Source organism: Macrobrachium rosenbergii, chromosome 43 (assembly GCF_040412425.1).
Source record: "Macrobrachium rosenbergii isolate ZJJX-2024 chromosome 43, ASM4041242v1, whole genome shotgun sequence".
NCBI lineage: Eukaryota > Metazoa > Arthropoda > Malacostraca > Decapoda > Palaemonidae > Macrobrachium > Macrobrachium rosenbergii.
In genome coordinates, this window is record NC_089783.1 from 46,684,493 (window position 1) to 46,711,680 (window position 27,188).

A 27,188-nucleotide genomic window follows, 5' to 3' on the forward strand; every position below is an offset into this window, starting at 1 on the left:
GGATCTCCGTTTTAGTGTATACTAATGTTGTCATTGAAAGGGTGATTAGGTGAAAAAATTCAAATTGAACCAAAACAAAAACAAAAAGACGATTCCACTCATAAAGACAAGGAATTCTTAACAACAGATGTGCTTACACAAATGATTAAAGATGCCATTATGCTGTTGTCTAGTCAAACACAAGATGGCCGGGTGTTGGGGAGTAGGAGTGAAACAGCCGATCCAATAGATGAGTGTTGATGTAATCTGTAGGTTATCAGTTCAAATTCATGATTCTAGGTTTTCTATTCTCGCATAATTATTGATTACAATGTCTATCTGATACTCTCATCTGTTCAACTTGATAATGTTTTTAGCACCTGTTAAATTTCACGATTATTTTAGCGTTATTACCTCAAAAGGTCTGCTCTACTGAAGGATAACTGGACTTTTCTTCCAGGGAACTGACTCTCAATTAATGCAAAATTGAGGAATAGAGTATATTTTCAAGAACAATTTCTGGCATCGCGTCTACTTCTTCAGTGTGGAGGTGTTATGTAAAGAAACTGGGAGTAAAATATACTCTGTTCCCATAATTTGTGGATTTTCATTGTCAGCTTATATAGACCTTATAGGCCTACTTTATGGGGCAAAAGTATAAAGTTACTGAGAAAACAGAATATAGAGAAGGCTATAACAGTAAACAAATGAGATGTTTATTAAAGTTAATCTGAACTGAACTGTAAAGAAAAGAATAGCCAGTCAGAGTGAGAGTGAGAAGTATAAATACTTTCATGCTCAGTGTTCAAGATGGAAACGGTTAAATTTTCCTTGCTTTTCAAACCAAGAAGAGGGCACTTCTTGCCAGCAATGTTTAGTATTCTCCTGGAGAATTTTCCAGGACACCAGATTTAATGAGGAATGGTACGACTTCGCAATTTCATGATTTTTGGGGCCTCAGGTAAACAGTCATATGAATACCATATAATATATCCTAACTCTTCACAACACTTCCTCACTAAAGATGTGTCGTTTTTAGGAGCCATAACACCTAGACCACATTTTAAGCCGAACAATTCCCTTTCTAGACTGTCTTGTTCGTGCACAAGTTCCACTTCGTTGTCAATCGTTGGGTGCCTTCTAAAAACTGGAATAATTTCTGTTATATTCCATCACAGGATACGTAATCATGTGCCTCATGCAAATCTTATCATGTTTTACAAGTCTGTGTAACTGACTTAAATGGGACGCTTGATCAACGCAGTTGCTCAATATCTCCTTCTTTTAAAATATACAGTTTTTCCTACTACCATGATTACCACCATCTATCCATACTCTTCACCTGTAATTCAGGCTTACCAGGCAAAATAATAGTACTACTGTGCTACTTCTGCTACTATTAATAAAAGAAGTAATAGGAATGTTAAATACACACACGTATTTTACTTAGACAATAAACGTTTATTAATGCAATGATGTTCCTGGATGAAGTTACAGAAAAAGACATCTGGCAACAAAACGTTACAATCTATAGGCACATCGTATATGAAACAACCATGTCAAACTCGGGTACGTGGATACGACAATCAGCGGAATTATTCTAAGTGTTTTTCGAACCTAAAACACTGAAGCATTGATGCCCCATTAGGAGGGAACTTATCTTAGAAAAACTTTAGACTGATGGCTAAAAACACATTACCTTGAATTTGAGGGCAGCATACGGCCTACGCTTAAGAAGCTCGTTCCCCTGAAGTAGGTGGACTATTTGATAAATCCTTTTATTTATTGAACAAACGCAAAATGTTTTACGTAACCACTGGTCTCTTGATTATAGATATGCACTGACCTCAGAGAGAAAAAGAAGTTTTTCACCCGAAAAGGATTTGAATCTCGGAAAATTCTCACTTTATAAGGAGAAACAGTAAGGAAAAAACATTCTCAGAAATAAGTGACTAGAAATCCTTTATATCCACGGAACTGATTTCAGCGTAAACGCTCACTATAGCAGGGACTAAATGCCGTCTATCTAAAATACGCAGTTCATTGGTACTACGAGAAACTGACGTATCAGTTATTAAAGAGCACCCCATTTCAAGTCATTTTCAAAAGAGGAAGCTGACTTGAAGCTGTAGTATTACTTCTAAACAGTTCAGCTCTCTGAACAGACGAACAAATTACGGAAGCGACCGAACATTTTTGAGAGATGCTATATGCTAATGGCGTCGGAGTGGGGGGTTTGATTGTATGGGCGTTGTTAATGAAAAGGAAGGTGTGTTTAAAGAAAAAGCTCATCTCGATGGGATGCGTTTTAAGAAAGAAGTCGAAGACAATTTTTTTTTACGAGGGAAATCAAACAAGTGGAGTTGTTTTATTCATAAGGCGACAATTCATTCGAATCTTTCTTTTCGTTTATGCATTCAGTTCTTCATCTGTTTTTTTGGAGGAATCACAAACAAAGTCAGCGTATAATAATCGATAGTCTTACGATATTGCGATAAGGGCAAGAGTGTTCACAAATGCCCAAAATTTAAAATGACATTTGAATCCGTGTTCTATTGTTCGAATCCGTTTTCTTAATAGCAATGAAGCCTACTGTAGAAACGTGAATATAAAAGAAATGAACAGAAACTACTGGAATAAGCTTTCAGCATTTAACACGTAGGTTAATTAAGAAATGTCAAGGAGACTGCAGACGTCCGCCAAGGTTGACCTAATCTTTGCTAAGCTAACTTAACCTAAAGAGCCTCGTATCGATGTAGGCCTAGGACGCATTCGGTACGATGTAGGCACAGTATTAGGGCATCTTCTGCTCTTAAGTACTTAAGGCAGTGAAGAGGGAGAGAGTAAGTGGTTAGACAGCATGACAGAAATAACCATAAAATAAATGAGATGAAGTACAAAGCTCTAAAGGTGGCTCTGGCAGAAAACCCTGCAGTTGCACTGAAAAGTAAGGGTTGATGAAGCTGTATCGGTTATATGAGAGAGTAGAAGATACGCTGGCGAAAGGATGTTTGCATTTGAAGTCTAAGGAGGAAAGAAGAGAACGAGATTTATAAAGATATGAGAAAGGAGAATGTATATTAGAGGTGTTAGAACAAAAGGAACTTGACAGATATGGAGAAGGAAGTAAAGAAATATCCAGCTGAGAGAGAGAGAGAGAGAGAGAGAGAGAGAGAGAGAGAGAGAGAGAGAGAGAGAGAGAGAGAGAGAGAGAGAGAGAGAGAGAGTATGGGATGGAGGGTAACATACCACTGATCGATCTTCAGTAGCTGTATGAACTTCAAGTCGTAATGCTACGGAAGTTATTCTATCAAGGAGCCTTACCCTTGATTCAGCAGTTAAATGCTGAATAAGTTGTCTAGTGACCCCTTTTTACATAATTCCGCTTTACGGTTAGAATATACAAATTATATATATATATATATATATATATATATATATATATATATATATATATATATACATACATATATATATATATATATATATATATATATATATATATATATATATATATATATATATATATGACTGTGAAATATTTTCTGTTAAAACGGAATTCCACCACATATAAGGAACCATAAAAACGCCAAAATGTCGAAATTAAAGGCTATATTTCAGAGACTCTTTTCGCCTCAGACAAATAGTGAATCCACATTTTTTTTTTTTATGGGCTCCTTATATTTAATGGAATTCTGGTTTAACAGAAAATATTTCACAGTCATTTTTAGCCCATTATGGAATACATGTATATGTACAGGTATGTGTATATACATATATGTACATTTATATTTGTATGCACATAGACACACACACATATATATATACAGTATATATATATATATATATATATATATATATATATATATATATATATATATATATATGCGTTTATATATATGAGAGATGTGAGAGAGAGAGAGAGAGAGAGAGAGAGAGAGAGAGAGAGAAAGAGTTTCGAAACAAGATATAACCTTGAATTTCCTTTAACCACTGTGTCGTTACTCAGAATACATCCAGCAAATCCGGGTCACTACAAACGAAACAGCCGGATGAAGGTTAGCAGCGCTGACTAGCAAAATAAACCCAGTGGTCTATAATAATTCAACTTCACCAATGCTAATCGTCTAAACATAAGCTCTAATAATTAGAGGTCAGCAGTTTGTCGTTTGTAGTAAGCAAGCCCATAGAAAATCACATAATTTAGCGGACATATTTTGAACTCTGGGGTACCAAGGAACGTGCAGTGTCAAAGAACAGGCAGCCAAGTAAATTCTTCGAAACTCTCCGCTGATCGATAGGAAAAATTAACCCGAAGTATTATGCCTCTGCCTTGGCGTAATCAGCAACAGGTATACGAGAATCACGCCCCTTGAGGGCTTTACCTACACACACAACGCTTGAGAAAATAACTTTACTATTCGGTAAGTTCGTACATCGCTGATTCAAGTTTGAAAAGGAACGCGCCCGCGCCATCTGAAGCCCTGGAGTGTTTATCCATAGTGGATCCGATTTCATGGGTCTAATGATATCGCTCTGTCAGCGGGAGACGTCAGCATTTTTTTTTTATGTTGCAAAAGGCAATAACACTTGCTTTCTGCTGACGTGAATGACTAAGTGCGGCTTGCAAATATGTGGTTCCAGGGATCTCAGACCTAATACTGCATCCCTTCCAAAAGAAGTTAATTATTTAATCGCAAAATGTTTCTTTTTCAGCAGGAAAGCTATATATATATATATATATATATATATATATATATATATATATATATATATATATATATATATATATATATATTATGTATATATAATGTGTGTTTTACTTAGGATATAGGCTATATAGTAAATACAATTATCGGGAGAAGAAAAGTAAAGGAAATGGCAAAAGCAAACATGTAATGTTTAAGGTACATCGTCTTCATAGAGAATGTCTGAGGGATTAGACCGAGTCGTCTATAATAATTCAAGGTCACTAATGCTTAATGTCTCTAAATGTCCTAATAATTGGAAGTCAGTAGTTTGCTGTTAAAAAGACCATAGAAAATCTCATAATCTGCGAACGTTTGAACGCCGGGGTACGAATGAACGCTGCCGTATCAAAGAAGCACAAGCAACTAAGAAAATTCCTCGAAATACTCCGCTGATCGATAGGAAGAAATAACCCGAAGTATTATGCCTCTGTCTTGGAGTAATCAGCAACAGGTATACGAGAATCACTCCCCTTGAGCTTTACTACACACACAATGCTTGAGAAAATAACTTTACCATTCGGTAGGTTCGTACATCGCTGATTCAAGTTTGAAAAGGAACGCTCGCGCCACATGAAGCCCTGGAGTGTTTATCCATAGTGGATCCGATTTCATGGGTCTAATGATATCGCTCCGTCAGCGGGAGACAGTCGGCCTTTTTTTTCTTATGTGGCGAAAGGCAATAACTTTTGAATTAATAAGTGGATTTTGCGGATAATTGGTGTCAGGGATTTCAGACTTAATACCGTATCCCTTCCAAAAGAAATATTAATTTTTTTAGAAAATATATATATATATATATATATATATATATATATATATATATATATATTTCATATATATCTGTGTGTGTGTTTTCTTTAGTCCTTTTTTAAAAATTTGCTTTCTTTTTATTAAATTGCATAGAAGATTATTAGTCAAAGACATGATCCGTATTATTTTTCTCCTTTGACACATATTCTTTATATATAATGTACGCTTATTGCCATCATATGTTTTATGTTTAGTATCACTATGACCTTTCTTTGCGTGTGGGTGTGTGTATGTGTATTCCTGTGCCACGTAATTTTCGTTTCTGCTAAACTGCATACCAGTTAATATATTGTTTTCCTATTTGCTTCCTTAACTTTAACGATTACTAATGACAGGAATGTTGCAGACCCTAAGTGTATTAACAAGATATATTTACGGATGGATGATGAGTTATAACATGTAGACAGAAAATTGACAAGTGTAAGCAAGATGATGATTCTGAAAGCTCAAAGAGAAATGTCTGTATACTTTACCTTCAGTAGTGTTACTCTTTCTTTTTTCAGTCCGTCACCCCACACTACCCCATCCTCAGATCTCTCTCTCTCTCTCTCTCTCTCTCTCTCTCTCTCTCTCATGATATTTGACATACAAGAGTACTAAGAAGCAGATATGATAAAAAATTTCCGCTGATTTATCCCAAACTCTCTTCACTGTTGCCAACTTCTGTCAGTCTTGTTGTGGTACTACGGGGGTGACGTCATATCCTCTTCCTGTCGTTCCCTTCTTTGTTGCTGGCTGATGTATGGTCACTGGGTCTTTAAATTCTATGTGCACATGGCAACTTGCACCTGGAGAATGCTGGCATATTAGGAAGCAATTCGTAGGGAAACTGAAACAGTTTCCGCTATCTCAGGAATTGTGGAAACAACCTAAGGCTGGATAGCTTAGTGTATAGCCTTTATACCATAAACACACGAAAGCATTGTGAGTTGTCTGCAAGTGTTACCATGTACAGTATGTTTAGGAGACTATTCGTAAAAAACTGCTTTGCTTCCTCACCCTCCAACTGTTTTTGCTACGTCAGCGTACATAGTATTAACTATAGTTTCTACAAATATCACTTGCCTCAGCTTTCGTCCGTAAATAATGATATATTTTATGACCAAGGTACAAGCCACAAGTGTGCAGTGCCGATGTGTTGGGTCACTGGCCACGTAATTTTTACGTGCCAAGTAGAAATCTGCGTAAACTTTAAATTTTTCATCCAGTCTTTGCTCTTGTCTATTGTATACTCTGTATCACATCATAGCACAGTCCACGTGTGGCTTGGAATTAATCGTATATCAATATTTACTGAACGAAAGCTACGACAAGTGATACTTGTTAAAGTTTTAGTTAACGCTATTTATCCAGGTGCTACCGGTGCTGGAGGCTGAGGAAGCAAAACAACTTTAAAGAAAGTCTCATACCTACAGGGTGTCCATAAAGTCAGGGTTCAATTTAAATTACTTGCAGCTTGGTAACTATACATGATAGAATTTATCCGTAAGAAGGATAAGAAAGCTTGACGTGTCTAGTTTTTCTGCTATTCTGAAGTTTTACTCATTATTTGCTTTATCGAATATTTTCACAACTTCTGAAACTTCTTCAGAACTGCTGTTGACCCATGGCTTCACTAGAAGAGAAAGTAAACTGTGTTCTTTGGTTGGCTGAGGTAAAATGTACTCTCGCTGTCCAGAGAACGTTTACAACCCAGTACAGTAAAGAAGCACCACACGGGAGCTACATAGCCATCAAAAAAATGCATAATCTGCATTAATTCTTCCAATGAACTTATGACAGAAAGTAAATCGTGTATGATGATCCTCTTCTAGCAACATTTGATGCATTTGGAATCTGAACGCTTTTATTTTAATTATTTTTCGCAGAATCTTATGCACAGTAGATTTTGAAAGCCTCATCTCCAAAGATTTTAGTCTTAGACGCATTTTCGGACTTCTTTCAAAAGATTGTTCTATAGATGCTACGCTTCCTTCATCAACAAATGGTCTACCAGACCGTGGTTTATCAGTAACAGAGGCTGTTTTTTTTTTTTTTTATTGCTTCATCCACCTGGCTATGCAATTCGTGTGTGGTGCTTCTTTAATGTACTGGGTTGTAAACCTTCTTTGGACAGCAACAGTACATTTTAGCTCAGCCTACCAAAGATAGCAGATTACTTTCTCCTCTAGTGAAGCCATGGGTCAACAACATTACTGAAAAAGAAATCTCAGATATTGTGAAAAATATCTTTGATAAAACAAATAATAAATAAAATTTCAGAAAAAAATAGACACATCAAGCTCTCTTATCCTTTGTAAGATGAATTCCATCATGTATAGTTACGAAGCTACAAGTTTTCTAAATTGCACCATGGCTTTATGGATATCTTGTACATTATACACATGGAAACACACTTTCGGACGACTCACAATTGCCTTCGAGCACTTATGGTTTGCGAAGTGCACACTAGCTTACCCAACCTAGGAGTGTATCCTCCATTCCGTAAAATCTGTCCTAATCACACGTCGAAAATATAACGAGTGTTAAGGTGAATGACATTTCTGTTCTTTATGTTAAAAATGTTTATCTGCATAATGGTCGTTTGGTTGTTATAAAACAAATTTAAGTAACCAAGGTTTGCCTCAAATTCATGACGTCCAGACGGTCCCGTTGCGGTACAGATCTATTTAAGACACCACGTCTCCTTTCCTGTATCTGTCTAGACTTCTGTGAATATACTCTTCAGGGAGAATACGTTCTTGCGTTGAAGAAACGTCGCGGACAACTTGTCGCACAAGCATAACAAACAGGTTAAATACAAGTCAACGATATTGGTAGTCCAAACCAATGCTTCATACGAATGTCTATAGCTTCTGCCAAATATTCGTTTTCCACGTAAGGCAGCTTATTTGTTTTCATACACACACACACACACGTATATATAGTGCATATATACATGTTTATAAAAGAGTGTGTGTAAGTCCGCTTGTGTATATATGCGTAAGCATGCCGTTCCTTTTCAACATACTCCCTGAGAAATTTATACATCAGTCGTATCAAACACTTATAGCTGATATTCTACATTTCAATATTCTCGAAACTTCGTCATTCTCGTATCTTTTTCGTCAGTGTTTTCTGCGCTAAATAATACTGATTTCTCACCATATTTAGTACCAACTGTCCACGTGAAATCTTTTAGTAACGCTTTTGTCAAAGTGTCAAAGAAATTGATTGAGCAAATAAGTGTTCTTTGTGGACAAACTGTGGGGAATAATCCCTTTATTGTACAAAAAGTACAGCGCTATTTAGAGAGCTAACATCGTCAGAAAGTGCCATTTTGTATGTCACCTCTGTATTGTCTCAACTTTTTTTTGTACTTTTTAATTCTCAGCTATTATTAACGTTGTTATTTATACTGAGTAGACATTATTGTAGAAAAAGGCAAAGTGACAAAATCCTGCATGGCAACTTTCCACACACATATATTAAATTAAATCCTTTTTGTTTTCTTCATATTTAGTAATAGTTTAAAACTATGTATCTATTGGACATTCTTCCTCATTCGAGAAGTATGAATACAGATCATAGCCTGAATTTTCGAAGGTAATATTGCTATCACAAGAAAACGGCATGGAATTAGGAATTAACTTAGCTACCGAGCACAGGTGTATAGGCCCTCGATATCTGTTGACGTTATAGTACGACCCACTGATTAAATAAAAATTTTTAGACATCGGTAGGACCCGTGCAAAGGGAAAGACCGCATCTTTTACACGTTTTCCTAACATTGTTTCACACCGCCCTTCGATGCTATATCATGCTAATGACTTGTCCTATATCGCCTGCATCATTCTAACTCAGTCTGACCTAATGCTCTCATTAGCTAGGCCTAGTCTCTCCTTCTAGACAATTCATCTGCTGAGGAATAAACTATTACCGAATCTTAACTCTACATTGCAACTGACGAGCAATTCAGACAAGTAATGAAGCGTTGCTCCTACTTTATTCCTGAGTTTGCGCACAGGGTTCTGAATACTCGTGCAGTGACCCTAAAAGCCGATCTGGGGAAACTTATTTGGTTTGCAGATTTATGTGGACCTCATGTACCTGCTTTCTTCACGGACAGCGAACAGAGATCGATACCGAGCTGGACAGGCAAGGCTTGTTGTCCAAGTCTGCCTACTATTCCATTTACGTCACCGAGTGAAATCGTAAGACACATATGAAAAGGAAGAAGGATAAATGCAACGATGATAATCACGCGAACAGAACTATTTTCTTATGATGTAGGGTATAAATTAATTTTTTTTTTTGCCTCATTTGTGAAACCTTTCATAAACACATATATATGTTGTCACAAACAACTATATTTAAAATGGACACGAGACTAGAAATGGTCAAGGTGGAGCGGGACCTGGGGTCGTAGACCGATAAAAAACAGCTAAACATGAAAATTTTCTGGGGAAGAAGAGACTGACTATCGAAGCCTTAAGAAAAGATTTTTAATTTTTGATACCTCAAATAACTCTAATCAGTTGGTAAATACGGCATATCTATGGACATTTAAGGTCTGAGAAAATGTATTTGAAGATAAGGTATGGTTACATGACAGCGAAATAGCGCTAACGTAAAACGAATCGTGCTTTTAAATAAGATTAGTCTATATTCGAAAATAGGGTTACGATAATTATTGCATCTGAAAAAATAGACCAGGTTACGTACCGGCGAAATATATATGTAAATAGACCGCCCAAATTCGACAGCATTGTTATACTGATTAATATCTCTTCAAAAATGAGGTCTACTTGCACGGTGTCACCGAGTACAAACAAACATTCGGACACTTCTAAAGAAATCACATAACCCGATCTCGTTTAATATTTCATTAACGCATCTGGGTTAGCAAGTGAAGATTGGCTAAGTCTTTCAATTTCAAATTAATGACTAATTACGTTAGATAACGGAAAATTCATTACGAAAACCAAGCTGTGATTGGAAGTACGTGGTTGGCTTACGTGGCTCGGTATTGCATCTTGTAGTATTACTGAAAGCCCTTTGAGCTGTTATCATAGCTTTTCTTAGAACTTTATTTCTGAATGAACTGCATTTATCTCTTATCTCTAACTTCGTTAGATCAATACGATCTCAAGGTAACTTTGGCTGTGGGCGAGCTTTCGAAACCTTTACAAAATGTAAATCTTTGGATCTCCATTTATATTGCTTTCCTTACTTTAAAATCACCGTCATTAAAACAAACTGTTCATCATATCTAAGTAAAAGATTAAAGAGATTAGAGAACGAACGTTTACCCCGTTCACGCCAACAAAGTCACAGGTCAATTACTGGTTACACAGGTGTGCCGCTGTGGTCCCTTCTCGTACGTCTGGCAGAAAAGTTGCTGGGGCGGGAGGGAGTGACGGCAGCCCCCGAGGAGGAGGATCCTTCTATGGGAGGAGTACAGTACGTCTCTTATCATCGGACTGGCAGTAAACAAATCGTACCGTTTCCCGAGACGTTAGTGCAAGTTAGTTACTCATTAGCCATGAGAGTGTTAAGAAGGCACGTCTTTCGCAATCTGTATATCTTGTTCCTGTTGCTCTTGTTTTGTTATTATTTACACAAATCCCACCCGACGAATTTGGGAGAGGAAGACGACTGGGAGCACGTCAAGAAGAAATTGGTCTCCGAGGCTGACATACAAAATGCTGCCGCCGATGATACCCGAAACGAAGATAACCAAGTTATTAACAAATTGGTAAGTTGCGTTGGAGTCATGTTCCCGTCTTATCAGTTTTTGAACTTGCCATTTTTTTTGTATACATGACACTTCACTCCACTTTTCTGTATGCTGTTGTTTTTGTGTACTTTAAACTTCATTCCACTTTTCTGTGTACGGAAAGACTCGGTTTGCAATTCGTATAACTTTATCTGATTATTAGGTGTATAATTTGCAATTGTTTTGTAATAATTTTGCACGTACATGGGCCAAGTGCTGTATATGTAAAACGAGAGAGAGAGAGAGAGAGAGAGAGAGAGAGAGAGAGAGAGAGAGAGAGAATAAAAGTGTTTACTCTTGTAGTAAAGTAAAGGTCTGGCTTCTTTGACCGAGTAACCGGTTTCATCCGAAATTAATTAAACAGTAATTGAACCGTTGCAATGCACCCCCAGGACGAATGCTGCATTCGTAACATAACTTACGATTACCTTTGGTCTGGATAAATGATTGTTTTTCATAAGCATGATCCTTACTGACGGCAAATTAAGCGTTTCTACAGACGCTTCACTGTATCATATGAGAAAGTGAGACTATGCTAGAAAAGAAAACTATGGGGCGAATGAAAATATGTGAAAAGTAGAGTTCACATTTCATAAACCTTAAGTTATTAAATGACAACATGTGAAATAAGTATGGCGATGTTTTTCCTCTCGTCAAATCTAAATAAGAATTACTGTACAAGACGCAAATTGATTGATGTGATAAGTACCGGCCGCATGGGGAGTTGAAACTGCCCCCTAACTAACATGATGCATCGGGTACATTTCTCGGTATCATTATCTCTGTTATCTTTTTATTCAAAGAAAGATTCCACTCTGCGTTATCGACGTTTCTACGACAGAACGAAGACGAGATGAAATTGCTTGCTGTTGAATAATAATATGAATTGACTTTTTTTTGACGAAAAATAGACCTATAAGACTACCTGCAGGATAGCAGCTCGCACATTTTGAGAATCGCCGTTGAATTTAACGCATGTTTGCAGAACGGAAGAATTTAATGGACAGAATAGAAAACCCAGTCCCGCGTTGTCACAAGAGCGATGAAATAACAGAAGTCAGTCGTGTCCGTCCACCTGTTGTGGCAGAGTCCAATAGCGACAGTTTCTAATTTAAACTTTTCCCCTTCTTAATAACCGATGCGTTACGAATGATGTAGTGGAGAGAGAGAGAGAGAGAGAGAGAGAGAGAGAGAGAGAGAGAGAGTCGGACAGAAGCCGTCCCGCTTGCAGTGTCTGAAGTGACAGACAGCCTCATTAAGGAATCTCCAGAGATATGGCTGTAAATTGACATTCTTCTAGGTCGTCATTGAATTTTATTGGGAGGTTCCTTTACCAGTTACACTCAGAATAATAATAATAATAATAATAATAATAATAATACTTATTATTATTATTATTATTATTTAGCAGTAAATAACTTTAAACTAACAGGATATTCATAAACGGAAAATATTCATTGCTGTTACCATACTCGTCTAATTATCTTTTCTGAACTAACTCGCATTTCTTCACGCCCATTTCATAGACCGGCTGGCTCATTATTTCATGCCAGTAGGGAGGAAAATTATAACAACGAATTATCGATTAGTTGGCAAGATTGTTAGGCGATAATGGTAGGCGCTTGATTTATGAGAGGAGTAGAGTTAGGGAAGTAGTGCTCATGCCATGCGTTTGACAATAGTGGCATTGAGGAGTTGCAAATGAATACTTTTTGATTCATTTCGCTTGTTTTTTAAAACCACGAATTAAGTATTTTGTAAATTCAAACCTTGCAGGCTAAAGCAACATTAAAATGGTCAGTTTTTTCTTGTTAATTTTTAGTCTCTGGTGAGCAAGGAGACTAAAAAATGAAAAAAGAAAACTGAAAAATATAGAACTTTGCGTCGCCACGTTACCTCAGTGACTCAATTTGCCACGTGTGAAAAAAAATTGCCCACGTAGGCTGCACATTGTTGTTGGCTAGCAAACACTCGTTGGCGGGTTAGCATTCATCGTGTACCTGAATGTATATGGTACAAAGCTATTCGTTATTTTATTAATTTCTTAAAATATGATAAAATATATTGTCATAGAAGACTAAATATATATATGACATGTAAATCATATAGCACATGTACCACAGTGTTTCTTATTCCCTGTGGTACTTGTGCGCACAAGTATTATATATATAATGTATATATACATATATACATTATATACTAACTATATATATATATATATATATATATATATATATATATATATATATATATACACACTGTATATATTAAGAAATCACAAAGGTATGCACGTGATTCTGTTTATTAGCTGAAACCACAGGAAAAGCTTGAAAATAAGCGGCAGTGTCAAGTACTTTTGCGTAATTAGCACATCTTCGAGGCACAAAGGTGTGTTAATTACACGAAAATACATGGCAATCTGTCGTTTGTTTTCAAGCTTTGACTTGGCTTTCAATGTGATGTATATATATATATATATATATATATATATATATATATATATATATATATATATACTTAATAGTGAAAGTTTTCAAAATACGAAGAAATCGACAAGAGGGCATTGTGTCCAGTATATACTATGCACACACGCGCGCATATATATGTTATATATATATGTATATATATATATATATATATATATATATATATATATATATATATATATATATATATATATATATATATATATATAAAGAGAAGGCATCGTGCTTACCCCATACAAAAATGGGAAAAAAGCACGTTAAAAGAAGAAGAAGAAGATATATATATATATATATATATATATATATATATATATATATATATATATATATATATATATATATATATATATAATGGGTGTGAGTGCGTGTGAAGTTTCTGTGTATATTACGTTGCTAATGACTCTCCCGAAATTATTACAAAAAAATTGCCCCTCACTTCATTAATCCATACGATGCATTAATCAGTCTTTTGACATCATTAATCCATACGATGCATTAATCAGTCTTTTGACATTAGTGATTAACTTCAGAGTTGTAGCCATGAAGATGAATAAGAAAAAGATTACTGCCAGGCCTTCAGTGAGACCCAGCAAAGCAACCGCTGGGATCAAAGTTCATGTTGCAGGTTAGGCAAAATGACTTGTGCTTGTGTAGTCGGTCGGGCGTAAAGCAATCCCATTTATCTCGTAATTGCGCGGTGATCTTTGTTCTCGAGTCTTCGGCAGAGGGTTCTGTTGCTTGTTCCAAGAACCAGCAATTGGGACTAGGCTAGGTATTTGGAGCTTGGCGTGGTAACGGGGTTTCAGTACTGATAGTACTATTTCAAATTCTGCTGTTTATTTCAAGTATATATCCCCGAGGGGCTAGTACTAAACACGGCGAAACACATTTGATCCCCGAGGGGCTAGTACTAAACACGGCGAAACACATTTGATCCCTGAGGGGCTAGTACTAAACACGGCAAAACAGTGTAGATGAATCACTGTTTCGCCGTGTTTAGTACTAGCCCCTCGGCGATGAAATGCCCCTAAGTGAATAGGTGATTTCACGAATTCCCTGAAAATGTCAGGGATTTCGTGAAATCCCTGGTTTCAGTGTTGTGCTGTAACACATATATATGTATATTTATGTTTGTATGTATATATATATACATATACATACATACATATATGTGTGTTCGCGTGCGTAGTATGTCAGTAGCTTTGTATGCTTTTCAACATTGATGTATTTCCCTAACGCAGAGAGGCTTCGGGGAACTGTCGAACTTTGGTCATTACTGCACTCATACTGTACCTGCTCATCATGGATAAACCTCTTTTTCACAACAACATCACGTTACACCGTGTTGTGAACCCACTCAACCCGCCCACACACACTGTGCTAATCGCCTCTGTCCTTCACGTGTCTTGTGCTTCCTGGATATTATGCAACTTTCGATTACGTTTTACTTCCCGTCTGTTCAGCACTGTTATTATCCTTTCCCCATTTTAACACTTCCAAATTTTATGCTCTTTTAACCGACTTATCATCGTCAATTCTTATTTACAATACCAAACCAACTTAACATCATCCATTCTTTTTTACAATACTAAACCAACTGAACATCATCCAGTCTTTTTTACGATTCTGATCCAACTTATCATCCATTCTTTTTTACAATACTAAACCAATTTATTGTCATCCCGTCTGTATTATAGTACTAAACCAATTTTTTTATCAGTATTTTTTTACAATAAACCAACTTATCATCATCCATTCTTTTTTACTATACTAAACCAACTTAACATCATCCATTCTTTTTTACAATACTAATCCAACTTATCATCCATTCTTTTTATTCTTTTTTCATCCCATTAGTACTAAACCAATTTTTTATAATTTTTACATCCAACTCATTTTTTTTTACAATACTAAATCCAACTTATCATCATCACAATTCTTTTTACATTAACTTTATAATCATTCTTTTTTGCAAATCATCTTAAACCAACTTATCATCATCCATTAATTTTTTTTACAGATTTAAACCAACTTATCTTCATCCATTCTCATTTACAAAGCTAAAACATCTCAAAACACTGATCCAGTCTTTCCCATACACTAACCTTCTTACAGACCTCCCCCCTCCCCCCAAGAGGGGCGGGGGCGGTGGCAACCAGAGAGATAATATCTCCTAACCCCTCTCCCGAAACTTCTAAAAGTCGAAGATGTGGACGAATGGGAAGGGGTAAAACCTTTCTTTCAAGGAAGAAGAAGCATCTGGAGGAACATTGGGCATAGATTAATGCCCTTTTTAATCTTTTAATCTTTTTTGAATCTTGTGTAATGAAGCTTGACAGTTTCTTTTATTCCTTCCTCATGAGAAAAGTCAGGTTACGTCTCGTGACTGTATAGCGAGTGGCTCTTGAATATCAGTGATTATGTCAGGTGATTATGTTAGTAATGGAGACCAGAGAAATGGAGGTACTCCCTTGACACGTGGTCTGATCGATGGCATTGGATAAATAGCCTAAGAGGATTATCTCATTGCCACTCATGAATGTTAATGATTGTAGCGATACTGAATAAGTAGACAAATATGTAGAGATCCCGAATAAAAGTATAAATAATAGTGAATAGATGAAGAGATAATCTGGACATTTAGTTAATACGGTATATCGTAATTTTTGGTAGTGTCAATGATTCCACGTTTGGTGGTCCGTTGTCGTGTTTCTACTCATCAATATATATTCCAACACCGGCTTTGAAAACCTAATGTATAATAGCGTGAATAATGTTATGAGAAAAGACTTCAATCTCTCATGAAATGTCATCTTATTATATAAATCATTTTTCATGTTGCTGGAAAATGCTTCTTAGACCTCCATATGGGTTTATGTAGGCCTATGTGTCCTCAGTAATTACTTACGCCTTCTTGAATATATCCGTTGTCTGATCTGTTGAACCGTATTTGAAAACGTTGTATATAAATATTTCCGTTGGTATGTTTCCGCTGAACTTAAATTAGTTTCTTTTTGTGGGTAGTAGGTAATGCAAGGGGTTGAAATGTAAGCTTTAACGGCAATTTCCATTGGGTCGTGACTCCTGAATTAAACATCAGTGTGAGTGAACCATCATTAGTGGATTTTTTGTCGTCCCACGTGGCTTTCGAGTAAATGCTAGGATTTTCTAATTCTGCTGTATAAAAACTGAAGCTTTTAATGTGGCCAGTGCCTAGAGATAATTAAATATTACTTATCTGCTTAATATTTTGATATTACTATTCTTTCGTTCCAAGTAATGTTCAACTTGTTTCAGTATAATGATTGGAGAAGGAACCTAATTATAAGGTATATTGCATGTTGATTCTTAATATATTTCTACGTTCGTTCTTCAGGCAGACCAGAATAAACTCTTGGCTTCGTGCGATACATGTAGAAAACAGACATATCAAGGAAGACATACCACAATTAGAACTATGTCCTAAGCAACATTCCCTGGAAGACAAGCCCACCCTAAGATCAAAATCATAAGACATAACGAGGAAGACTTGCCTCTCTGAGACAAAGACTCAACTTTTTAAATTTGGATATATCGATACCATGCTAATATCTATTGTCTTTGCTCTGCCATTTCAAAGGAACGACTCGAAAATCAACATGATCCGTAATTAATTATTATGTGGGGAGAGACTTGCGACCCTTGGCACCTGTGTGGGTGCTAGTGTGGCTTGTTGTCTATATATGCCTCACCTACTCTAATGATGCTAGTACTAAACATGGCGGAAGCTCCTTGCAACGCCGTGTTTATTACTAGCTCCTCGGGGTCAAAGTATTATATACATCCATTTCTACATTGCATGGTCGACAAGTTATATCAATAAACGATATCTTCGTGCGACCGTCCACTTTACATTTACCATACGGCGTTTAGTACCAGCGCCTCGGAGTTGGTGGCGCGTAGACAACAAGCCAAAGTAGCACCCCAGTATGTTTACCATTGTTGGTCTATCGACTAAATTTATACTTCTGGAGAAGACCTGACGCCCACCAACTCACCTAGGCGTAAGGCCCATTCCTTTTGGACCTGATAGCTGTCGTAGTACGTGGACATATCATGGCGATAGTTTACCTGGAGAACAAGTGAAATTTATAGTTAGAATCAACATTCAAAGAACCCGAATAAAATGGCCTCTGTACAATCAAGTAGAATGCTTACCACCCACATTAATCCAAATCTATTGTTTATTAACGTAAAACTACTAGTGGCCGCTTCTATGGTGATAGACTGAAATCTGCTCACTTATCTTTTGCTGACAAAAGATATATATATATATATATATATATATATATATATATATATATATATATATATATATATATATATATATATATATATACAGTATATAGCTGGTTAGCGACGAGAATAAGAAACCATTCGCTTCTTTATCAGAGCCTACCGTATAATTCGTAACTTCATAATTCTCCTTCATCTGAGAGAGAGAGAGAGAGAGAGAGAGAGAGAGAGAGAGAGAGACTAAAACGGATACCGAACACATACCAGGTCGGTAGTCGCACATGCAGTAAGCCACCTGGCGTTTTAGCTTTTGTATTTCCGCTTAAAAGCTTTCGATGTCATTATTTAGAGTTCGTTTCCTGGTTTCTGCTGAAACCTGTTGCCGGCTGTGCACGAAATCCCCTAATTTTGTTTTTCTTTGCTCCAGACTAGATTTATGTGAAGGCATTTCAATATGATTTTTGTATATTTTTTGTCAGATTTTCCGTGAGCTTATACTTTTTATATTTTAACAAAGTTTTCTTTTACGCACCAAGTAATTACAAGATTGTTGAATCGATCACGAAAAGATTTATTCGTAATGGATTTGTGTTCCACAAGTTTCGTGCAAGTAGTTAATCAAAGTTTTAGTGTTTTAATGTATACGTTTCATATGGCTGCACAAAATGTAATATTTACGGACTGTTTTCAGTGCGTCCTATGTCCCTTGTTTTGTTTCCCTTTCAGGTGTCGAAGGGGAGGTCATGTTTAAGTAAACAGTCTCATGTTTTTTTTGGTGTGGAGGGCGAGTTTGCCATATTTGTGTGCGTGCGTGTGTATGGAGTTTAAGTTCAGTTTTTCCTCCTCGTCATCCTCCCATTTAGTCTCATATTTTCCTCATTTACCCATTTTCCTCATATCCTCCCATTTATTTTATTCTATCCGAGCATCATCTTTTCTACAGTATTTTACCTTTCGATAGGGACGGCCATTATTATCTTTTAACCCTTTCCTCTTCATGTCTTTATTCGCCTTCCTTGTGCCTCCTCCTCCTCCCCTCCTCGGCTTCTTTCCCATTCCCTCGGTCGTTTTTCTCTGCTTTCTGCTCGCTTGACATGAGCGACCATTAGGGACTAGAGGTTCCAACACTTTTCCTCACTGATAAAGCTTATCTGTTTCTCCCTCCAGCAGCGGCATCGCAGTGTCGATGACGGGAAATTATCTTTGGGTTGTTTATTACTCCTTTTCTCCGCTACGCCTGTCTCCGCTTGTGATTTTCTATATATAAGCTCAGGGAACCTACGGCTTTTAAAGCACTCTGGTCGCCTGTATTGGAAAGGTGGGAAGTTGCAGGTTTTCAGTAGTGTGGTAGTCCCGTCAGTGCACCTCACGAGGTGCACTGTAGGCATTACTTAAGGTTCTGCAGCGTCCCTTCGGCTCCTAGCAGTCACTCCTTTCATTCGTTTTACTGGTCCGCCATTCATATTCTCTTTCTCCCATCTTGCTATGCACACTCTCTTAACAATTGCTTGATAGTTCAACAGTGAGGATTTCCTCCTGTTACGCCTTTCAAATCTTTCCACTCTACTTTCCCTTTCAGCGCTGAATGACCTCATATGTCCCAGTGCTTGGCCTTTGGCCTAAATTCATTATTCCATTCCATTCCATTCAACAGCTTCCAGAGTTCTGAGCCTTGCTGATAATTATGGATCAGTTGTTTAAATGTGTCCAGGATACTGTTTCTGAGCTTTCCCACGGCAGAATATTGGGTATGGGAGAGAATTTTACAAAAATCAGCAGGTAAATGAAGTAATTGTTTAATTCAGGTGTTAAAACCCTCATGAGCAGGAGATCTGATTAGGCTAAGATTTGTAAGCTTTTACGTATTCGTGAAATTACACGAAGATATCTGAAATGCTTTTAAATTTTATATGTAAAACCTCTGTTATACTTATACATACATACATACATACATACATACATACATACACATACATACGTGTATATCTGAATCACGAAAATATGGAACGTGATGAATATTTAAATGAAGACAAAATCCACGAAGGAAAGAGAAACAATGGAGTGCTGCGAGGCCTTTCGACTGTCGTCCTTTACTTACTCCATTGTTCCTCTTTCCTTCGTGGATTTTGTCCTTATTTATACATACATACATGTATACATTCATACAAAGGCTATATACATACATATATATGTACATACATGCAAAGGCTATATACATACATATAGCCGTACATACATGCAAAGGCTATATACATACATGTATACGTACATACACGCTAAGGCTGTATACATACATGCATACAGAGGCTATATACATATCCTACATACATACATACATACATACATACATACATACATACATACATACATACAAAGGCTATATACATACATACATATATACACATACGTGCAAAGGCTATATACATACATACTGTACATACCTACGTACATACATACATACATACAATCAAGTATTGTGTTATTACTGTAAAAAAATCAAAGGTATAGGGCCTATTTATACATATATCTCACTGGGAATTCAGTTACGCTGGTATTGACGGCTTTCGTGACACTGCATTCTTTGTGCAGAGAGGCGTATCCGATATGGTCTTGAAAAAGGGATACAGAGACGACGCTGTTTCTACCCGGAATATCTTATAAGGAAGCCTTGTCATTCCTGATTGCGTGGAGGTCGCTGATGACCGGCGAGTACAGTGCTGGAGGCGATCGTGTTGAAGCGTCGATGTAGGGGAAGCATTACAGAACGTGTACAGTTTGAAGCAATACGTAGCGTGTACATTTTTATGCACACATATTAGTGCTTAAGTTGAGCTAGGCAATTATCAGCAGGTGTGTACAAATATAATATATATAATATTATATATATATATATATATATATGTGTGTGTATATATATATATATGTATAAATTATATATATTTTCCTTAGAAAAGTGCATTATTATTTATGTAAATAATTCTCTCTCTCTCTCTCTCTCTCTCTCTCTCTCTCTCTCTCTCTCTCTCTCTCTCTCTCTCTCTCTCTCTGAGATACATATTATGAATTATTTACATTAATAATAATGCACTTTTCTAAAGATGACTAGGGAAAATCATTCAGGAAAATCTTGTCCTAGGTTAATGTTTACTCTCTCTCTCTCTCTCTCTCTCTCTCTCTCTCTCTCTCTCTCTCTCTCTCTCTCTCTCTCTTTATAAGTACGTGATAACGGGAATATGGGCAGTATGCACTTTTATAATGATAGTTCAAGTGACGTAACAATCATCCACGGACAAGATGGATGCAAAGCAAATACATTCGCCGAGAAGTTATGATCAAGTTACCGATTCCACAAATAACTGAAGCCCTCGATAGAAAACTTGCTGTTTGTTTATTGATTGATCACACAGGAGATATCGACACAACGACATTTGGTTTTGAGAACGCAATGCATAGATTGATGAGATGGGGTAATTAAAATGCTTTTATGCTTCTCTGTGTGATTGGTTCCTGTTCCACGATCGACGAAAGTATGAATTGGTTCCGTTTTTCTAATTAATGCAAGAACAGGTTGTATAGGTTTCATTTGACTTGCTGTTGACCAAAGATGAACTTATAAATTGTATGAATCATTGATTAAGTTGGTAATGGCCCAGGAGTTTTTTTCTATTTCTAGCCGTTCTTGATTTATGGATAAAATAATTAGATGATTTTGATTTTTTTTTTTTAGCCTAAAGACGTCATATATTTTAATATTGGAATCATTGGGTTAAAATATTTGTAAATCAATTTATACTTCATTCAAGAGAGGATTGAAAACTTGATTTTCACAAAGAATAAAATACTTTTATTATTTCCGTTTCATTATTTTTATTAGATTTTATGTTGTAAATTTTTTACTTATATGTATATTCGGTCTCATTCACGAATGACCTTGATTTGATTGCCAGTACCCGTAAGGGGGGCGGGGGGCGGTAGCGCCTTCAGTGCAACTCACGCGGCGCACTGTAGTCATTACTCAGGACCCACTTAAGGTTCTTTTCAGTTTCCCTTCCTGCGCTGAATAACTTCATAGGTCCCAGCGCTTGGCCTTTGCCATTCCACAAAAGAAATCACTAAGTTTCGGATGTTAGGTGAGATGATGTTGGAATGGTTTATGTCACAGTCAGCCGAGCTCCTGTGGGAACCTGAGGAGTTAGAGGACCCAGGCCTGCTTCGAGGCTGGGCTTGAGTGGAGGTTTACGGGTTGGTTTCGAGCAAGAGCCCGTGCTGACATACGGGCAGCTTAATTTAGTCTGATTGACTGATGACAGGAGATTTGTGGCAGAACTTACTGATGCATTTTGCGTCATGCAATGTTGCAGACAAACGAATTATATATAATATATATACTAGCTGACCAACCCGGCGCTGTCCGGGAAAAATCTGAATGAAAAAACAATAAACTCTCTCTCTCTCTCTCTCTCTCTCTCTCTCTCTCTCTCTCTCTCTCTCTCTCTCTCTCTCTCTCTCTCTCTCTCTCTGTCCTCCATTAATATTAAGATAGTTGCTTCAGTTGCATCGCCCAGCATTTTTGACATTTTATATTTCACCCCTTCTTACCCCAGTTCCTATCGGGGCTGAATTTGGAATTGAAGAGTATCGGGAGTGTCTCTATTCATCCAAGCGATCTCGAAAACTATGGATTAGACTAATGTCTGTTATTTTTAACATTTTATTTTTCACCCCCTTCTCACCCCCTCGTCCTACTGGTGCTGAACTTGGACAGAGAGGGCATCGGGAGTTTCGCTATTCATCTCAGTGACCTCAAAAACTATGGATTAGACACTAATATCTGTAGTTTTAGGTTATTTTTAATCATGTCACCACCTTCTCACCCTTTCCCACCCCTTCCCACCCCCTTCCTATCAGGACTGGACTTGGACTTAAAGGGCGTTAGGAGTGTCACTATTCTAATCAGCGATCTCAAAAACTATGGATTAGACACTAATATCTGTCGTTTTCGGTTATTTTTACATCACCCCTTCCCACCCCTATTCCTATCAGGGCTGAGCTTGGACTTGAAGTGCATCAGGAATGTCACTATTCATCTCAGCGACCTCGAAAACTATGGATTAGACACTAATATCTGTCGTTTCAATTATTTTTACATGTCACCCCTTCCTACCCCTTTTCACCCACCCCCCTCTTCCTATCAGGGCTGAACTTGGACTTGAAGGGCATCGGGAATGTTACTATTAATCTCAGCAACCTTGAAAACTATGGATTAGACACTAATAATATCTGTTGTTTTCTGTAATTTTTACAATTCACCCCCTTCCCACAACCCCCTTTTGGTACGAGCGATGCCTTACCCACACAGTTCTTTCCCAGATGGTAAGTCATATGCATAACAAGTTTGGTTGAAATTGCTCAATGCATTTCTGAGTGTATGTGGAACACACACACACAACACTCACACATACATACATCCACTTATATATATATATATATATATATATATATATATATATATATATATATATATATATATATATATATATATATATATATATATATACATATATATATATATATATATATATATATATATATATATATATATATATATATATATATATATATTTATTTAATAAAGGGTAATTTGTGAAATGAGCAATTCGCTCAGGAACATTTGATCCCTCTCTAGGGCTAGTACTAAACATGGTGAAACAGTGATTCATCTACACTGTTTTGCCGTGTTTAGTACTAGCCCCTGGGGGTCAAATGTATTATGCCATGTTTAGTACTAGTTCCTGAAGAATCAAATGTCCCTAAGTGCATTTAATCCCCCAGGGCCTAGTACAAAACACAGCAAAACACATTTGACGCCCCCTGGGGGTTAGTGCGAAACTGTGTAGATAAAGCACTGTTTCGCTGTGTTTAGTACTAGCCCTTGGTGATCAAATGTTTCTAAGTGAATTGGTCATTTCACATTTTTCCTAGGGATTTCGTGAAATCCCTGATTTTACACATTAATTGTAACATTATACAGTATATATATATACACACACACACACACACACACACACACACATATATATATATATATATATATATATATATATATATATATATAATATATATATAATACTAAAAAATCATAAAAAATATGAACGTGATTTGTTATCAGCTGAAGCCAAAGGAACATCTTGAAATGAAACGACAGACTGCCAAATACTTGCGTGTAATTAACGCATCTTTGTAACACCTTTTGGCCCGAAAATTTGTTAATTACACGAAGGTACTAGGCACTCTGTGTTTTCTGTCCACGCTTTTATTGTGGCTTCAACTGATGTTATAAATATATATATATATATATATATATATATATATATATATATATATATATATATATATATATATATATATATATATAAACTTGCCACTTTTTAACCGGATGTGTATGTATTTGTTCGAATTCTACCACTGGCTTCAGAATATCATCGTTTCTTCATTTTGACCTTACGCTTAGTATTGAAAAACGTATCGAAAAAGTGCAAGAGTGTTAGCATGTAAAAGGTCAGTGTATTGTGGTTTTTACACACATATATACATATGTGCGTGTGTGTGTATGTATGTATGTATATATCATGAATCGTTGTTATCGTTATGTCGTATTTTATCAGATCTTTCGCAGGTGTTCGTGAGGCATTATCAGTAGCCTACGTCATCCATTTGTATTCTGTTAATAACCAGCTAGGTGATGTAAAAGGAAAATAGTTTGTTTTGTTATATTTTTGTAGTCGTAAACTCTATTGTAAATGTATATCATTTCACCCTGTTTGAGCATCCTCGTTCATCGTTGTCTGCTGTTAATATATTTGTGTTCGACGTGCATCACTTACAAACACATATTAACTTTATCACATACACAATTGTTCTGTGCATTAGTAGAATTACTAAAAGGACCTCATTCAAACTGGATGGTATCTAATGGGTACAATGTGGACTGTTTGTCCAAGAAAGCTTGTAACTTTTTCCGAATAAATACTCCATTAGATACCATCCAGTTTGAATGAGGTCCTTTTAGTAATACAAACACACACACACACACACACACACACACACACACACACACACACACACACACACACATATATATATATATATATATATATATATATATATATATATATATTTTATTTATTCGTATGGGTATTTGGTAATTCGCCTCTTGGGAAAGAGGCGTCAGAACTGTACAGTTATCCGATTCCTTAGCAAGGCCCTTGAGTCAGTTTGCTAGCCCTTTGATTTTTTCTAAGTAATTTTGGGCATGAATTTTTCCAAACTTTGAAATGGTAATATTAAGCGACATACATCGGGTGCGTTGATGACTATATGGTTAAGTAAATGAGTTATTGAGGACGATAAAAGGATTTTATGATGGAAGCGGGGCCTCGCTTTTGAATACGTAGGTGGGGAGTGACTTGTTTGGTGTGAAAGTGTTTTGCTAGGCTCGTAGATAGCTCCTAGCGTGCTGCCCACCAGACTACCCAGCTATAAGTGAATCTGATGGTGTCAAGAATAATGACGTTGGGGTAGCAACCTCATTCCTACATGGGCTTGCCCCAATAGTGGGGTAGTGCCGTCAGTGCACCTCTTACGGTGCAATGTAGGCATTACTGAAGGTACTTTGCAGGGTCCCTTCGGCCCCTAGCTGCAACTACTTTCATTTACTGTACCTCCATCCATGTTCTCTTTCTTCCATCTTACTTCCCACCCTTTCCTAAGAATTGCTTCATTGTGCAACTGCGAGGTTTTCCTCCTGTTACACCTTTCAAATCTTTTTACTGTCAATTTCCCTTTCATCGCTGAATGGCCTAATTTGCCCAAGTGCTTGGCATGTAGGCCTATGCTTAAAATTTATAAATCAGTTATATAGGCTTGCTGAGAAATCGGAAGCAATGAACTGAATGTCTTGAAAGGTTTCAAGTTGAACGAGGTGGTTAACCCTCAAGATGTTTGAGGATTCCTCAAAGTGTCTTTTGTTCTTAAGACCTCTCTTCGACCCGTTTCTGAAGGACAAGAAGACTCGAGTGATCATCTGAGATTTTTAGGAAGTAGCATATATTGGTTCAACTGTGTACGAAGGTGAGACCTGACTTTTTTTTTTTAAGAGCTTGCAGATGTTTGTCCACCTGCGTAGGAAAATGCGATCTGAGTTTTTCAAGGAGAAGAAGTATATACTTGCGTAGGAAGATGCGATGTGTGTTTTTTCAAGGAGAAGTATTTACTTGTATAGGAAGATGCAATCTGTGTTTTTCCAAGGAGAAGTATGCACTTTTGTAGGAAGAAGCGACTTGAGTTTTTTATGAAGAAGAAGTAGCACTATATGCTTGTGTAGGAAGAAGCGACTTGAGTTTTTTTTATGAAGAAGAAGTAGCACATACAAGTGCACCTCTGTAGGGAGAGTAGCAGTGAGTTTATAAGAAGAAGAAGAAGAAGGAAATCAAAATTTTCTTGTTAAGGAGGCAAGTGATCCTTGTGTGTTCAGTGATTCTTAAGCTCGGTTTATGCGTGTACCCTCACGTATTTCGCCTGGCCCTTTGTCATTCTGTTTTAAGAAAGGTTGATTCTCATCCCTGTAGAAAGTAACTGTCACGTTTCCGTGTTGTCGCGTTAATATTTACTTTCTGAGTTCCTGTGTTCTAATCATTTTTATGTCAGTCGTTTTTCATGGCATTTCTGTAATGATTTTTGTTAAGTTTTTAAGGCTAACTTTGGCACATCACCATAACATCAGTATCCCCGTGATGGGGGAGTGCCATCTGCGCAATTAATGCAGCGCACTGCAGGGATTACTTAAAGTTCTTCGCAGCGCACTGTAGGGATTACTTAAAGTTCTTCGCTGCCCACTGTAGGGATTACTTAAAGTTCTTCGCAGCGCACTGTAGGGATTACTTAAAGTTCTTCGCTGCCCACTGTAGGGATTATTTAATTCTTCATCCACTTTAGCGCAGTGCCCACTGTAGATTAGCCTACTAAAGTTCTTCGCAGCGCACTTTTACTTAAAGTTCTTTGCAAGTTCTTAGGGATTACAGCGCACTTTGTATGGATTACTTAAAGTTCTTAGCAGCGCACTGTAGGGAT

At 36.9% G+C, this 27,188-nt stretch overlaps 1 protein-coding gene across 1 annotated transcript in view; it reads left to right on the top strand.

The window, feature by feature from the left end:
• The first annotated feature begins 10,953 nt into the window (after positions 1-10,953).
• LOC136828861 (polypeptide N-acetylgalactosaminyltransferase 10-like) overlaps positions 10,954-27,188 on the top strand; it is a 54,607-nt gene continuing 38,372 nt past the window's right edge. Inside the window, exon 1 of the mRNA XM_067087139.1 lies at positions 10,954-11,277. Coding sequence (XP_066943240.1) covers positions 10,969-11,277 — 309 coding nt within the window. The 5' untranslated portion in view covers positions 10,954-10,968. The remainder of the gene's footprint in view (positions 11,278-27,188) is intronic.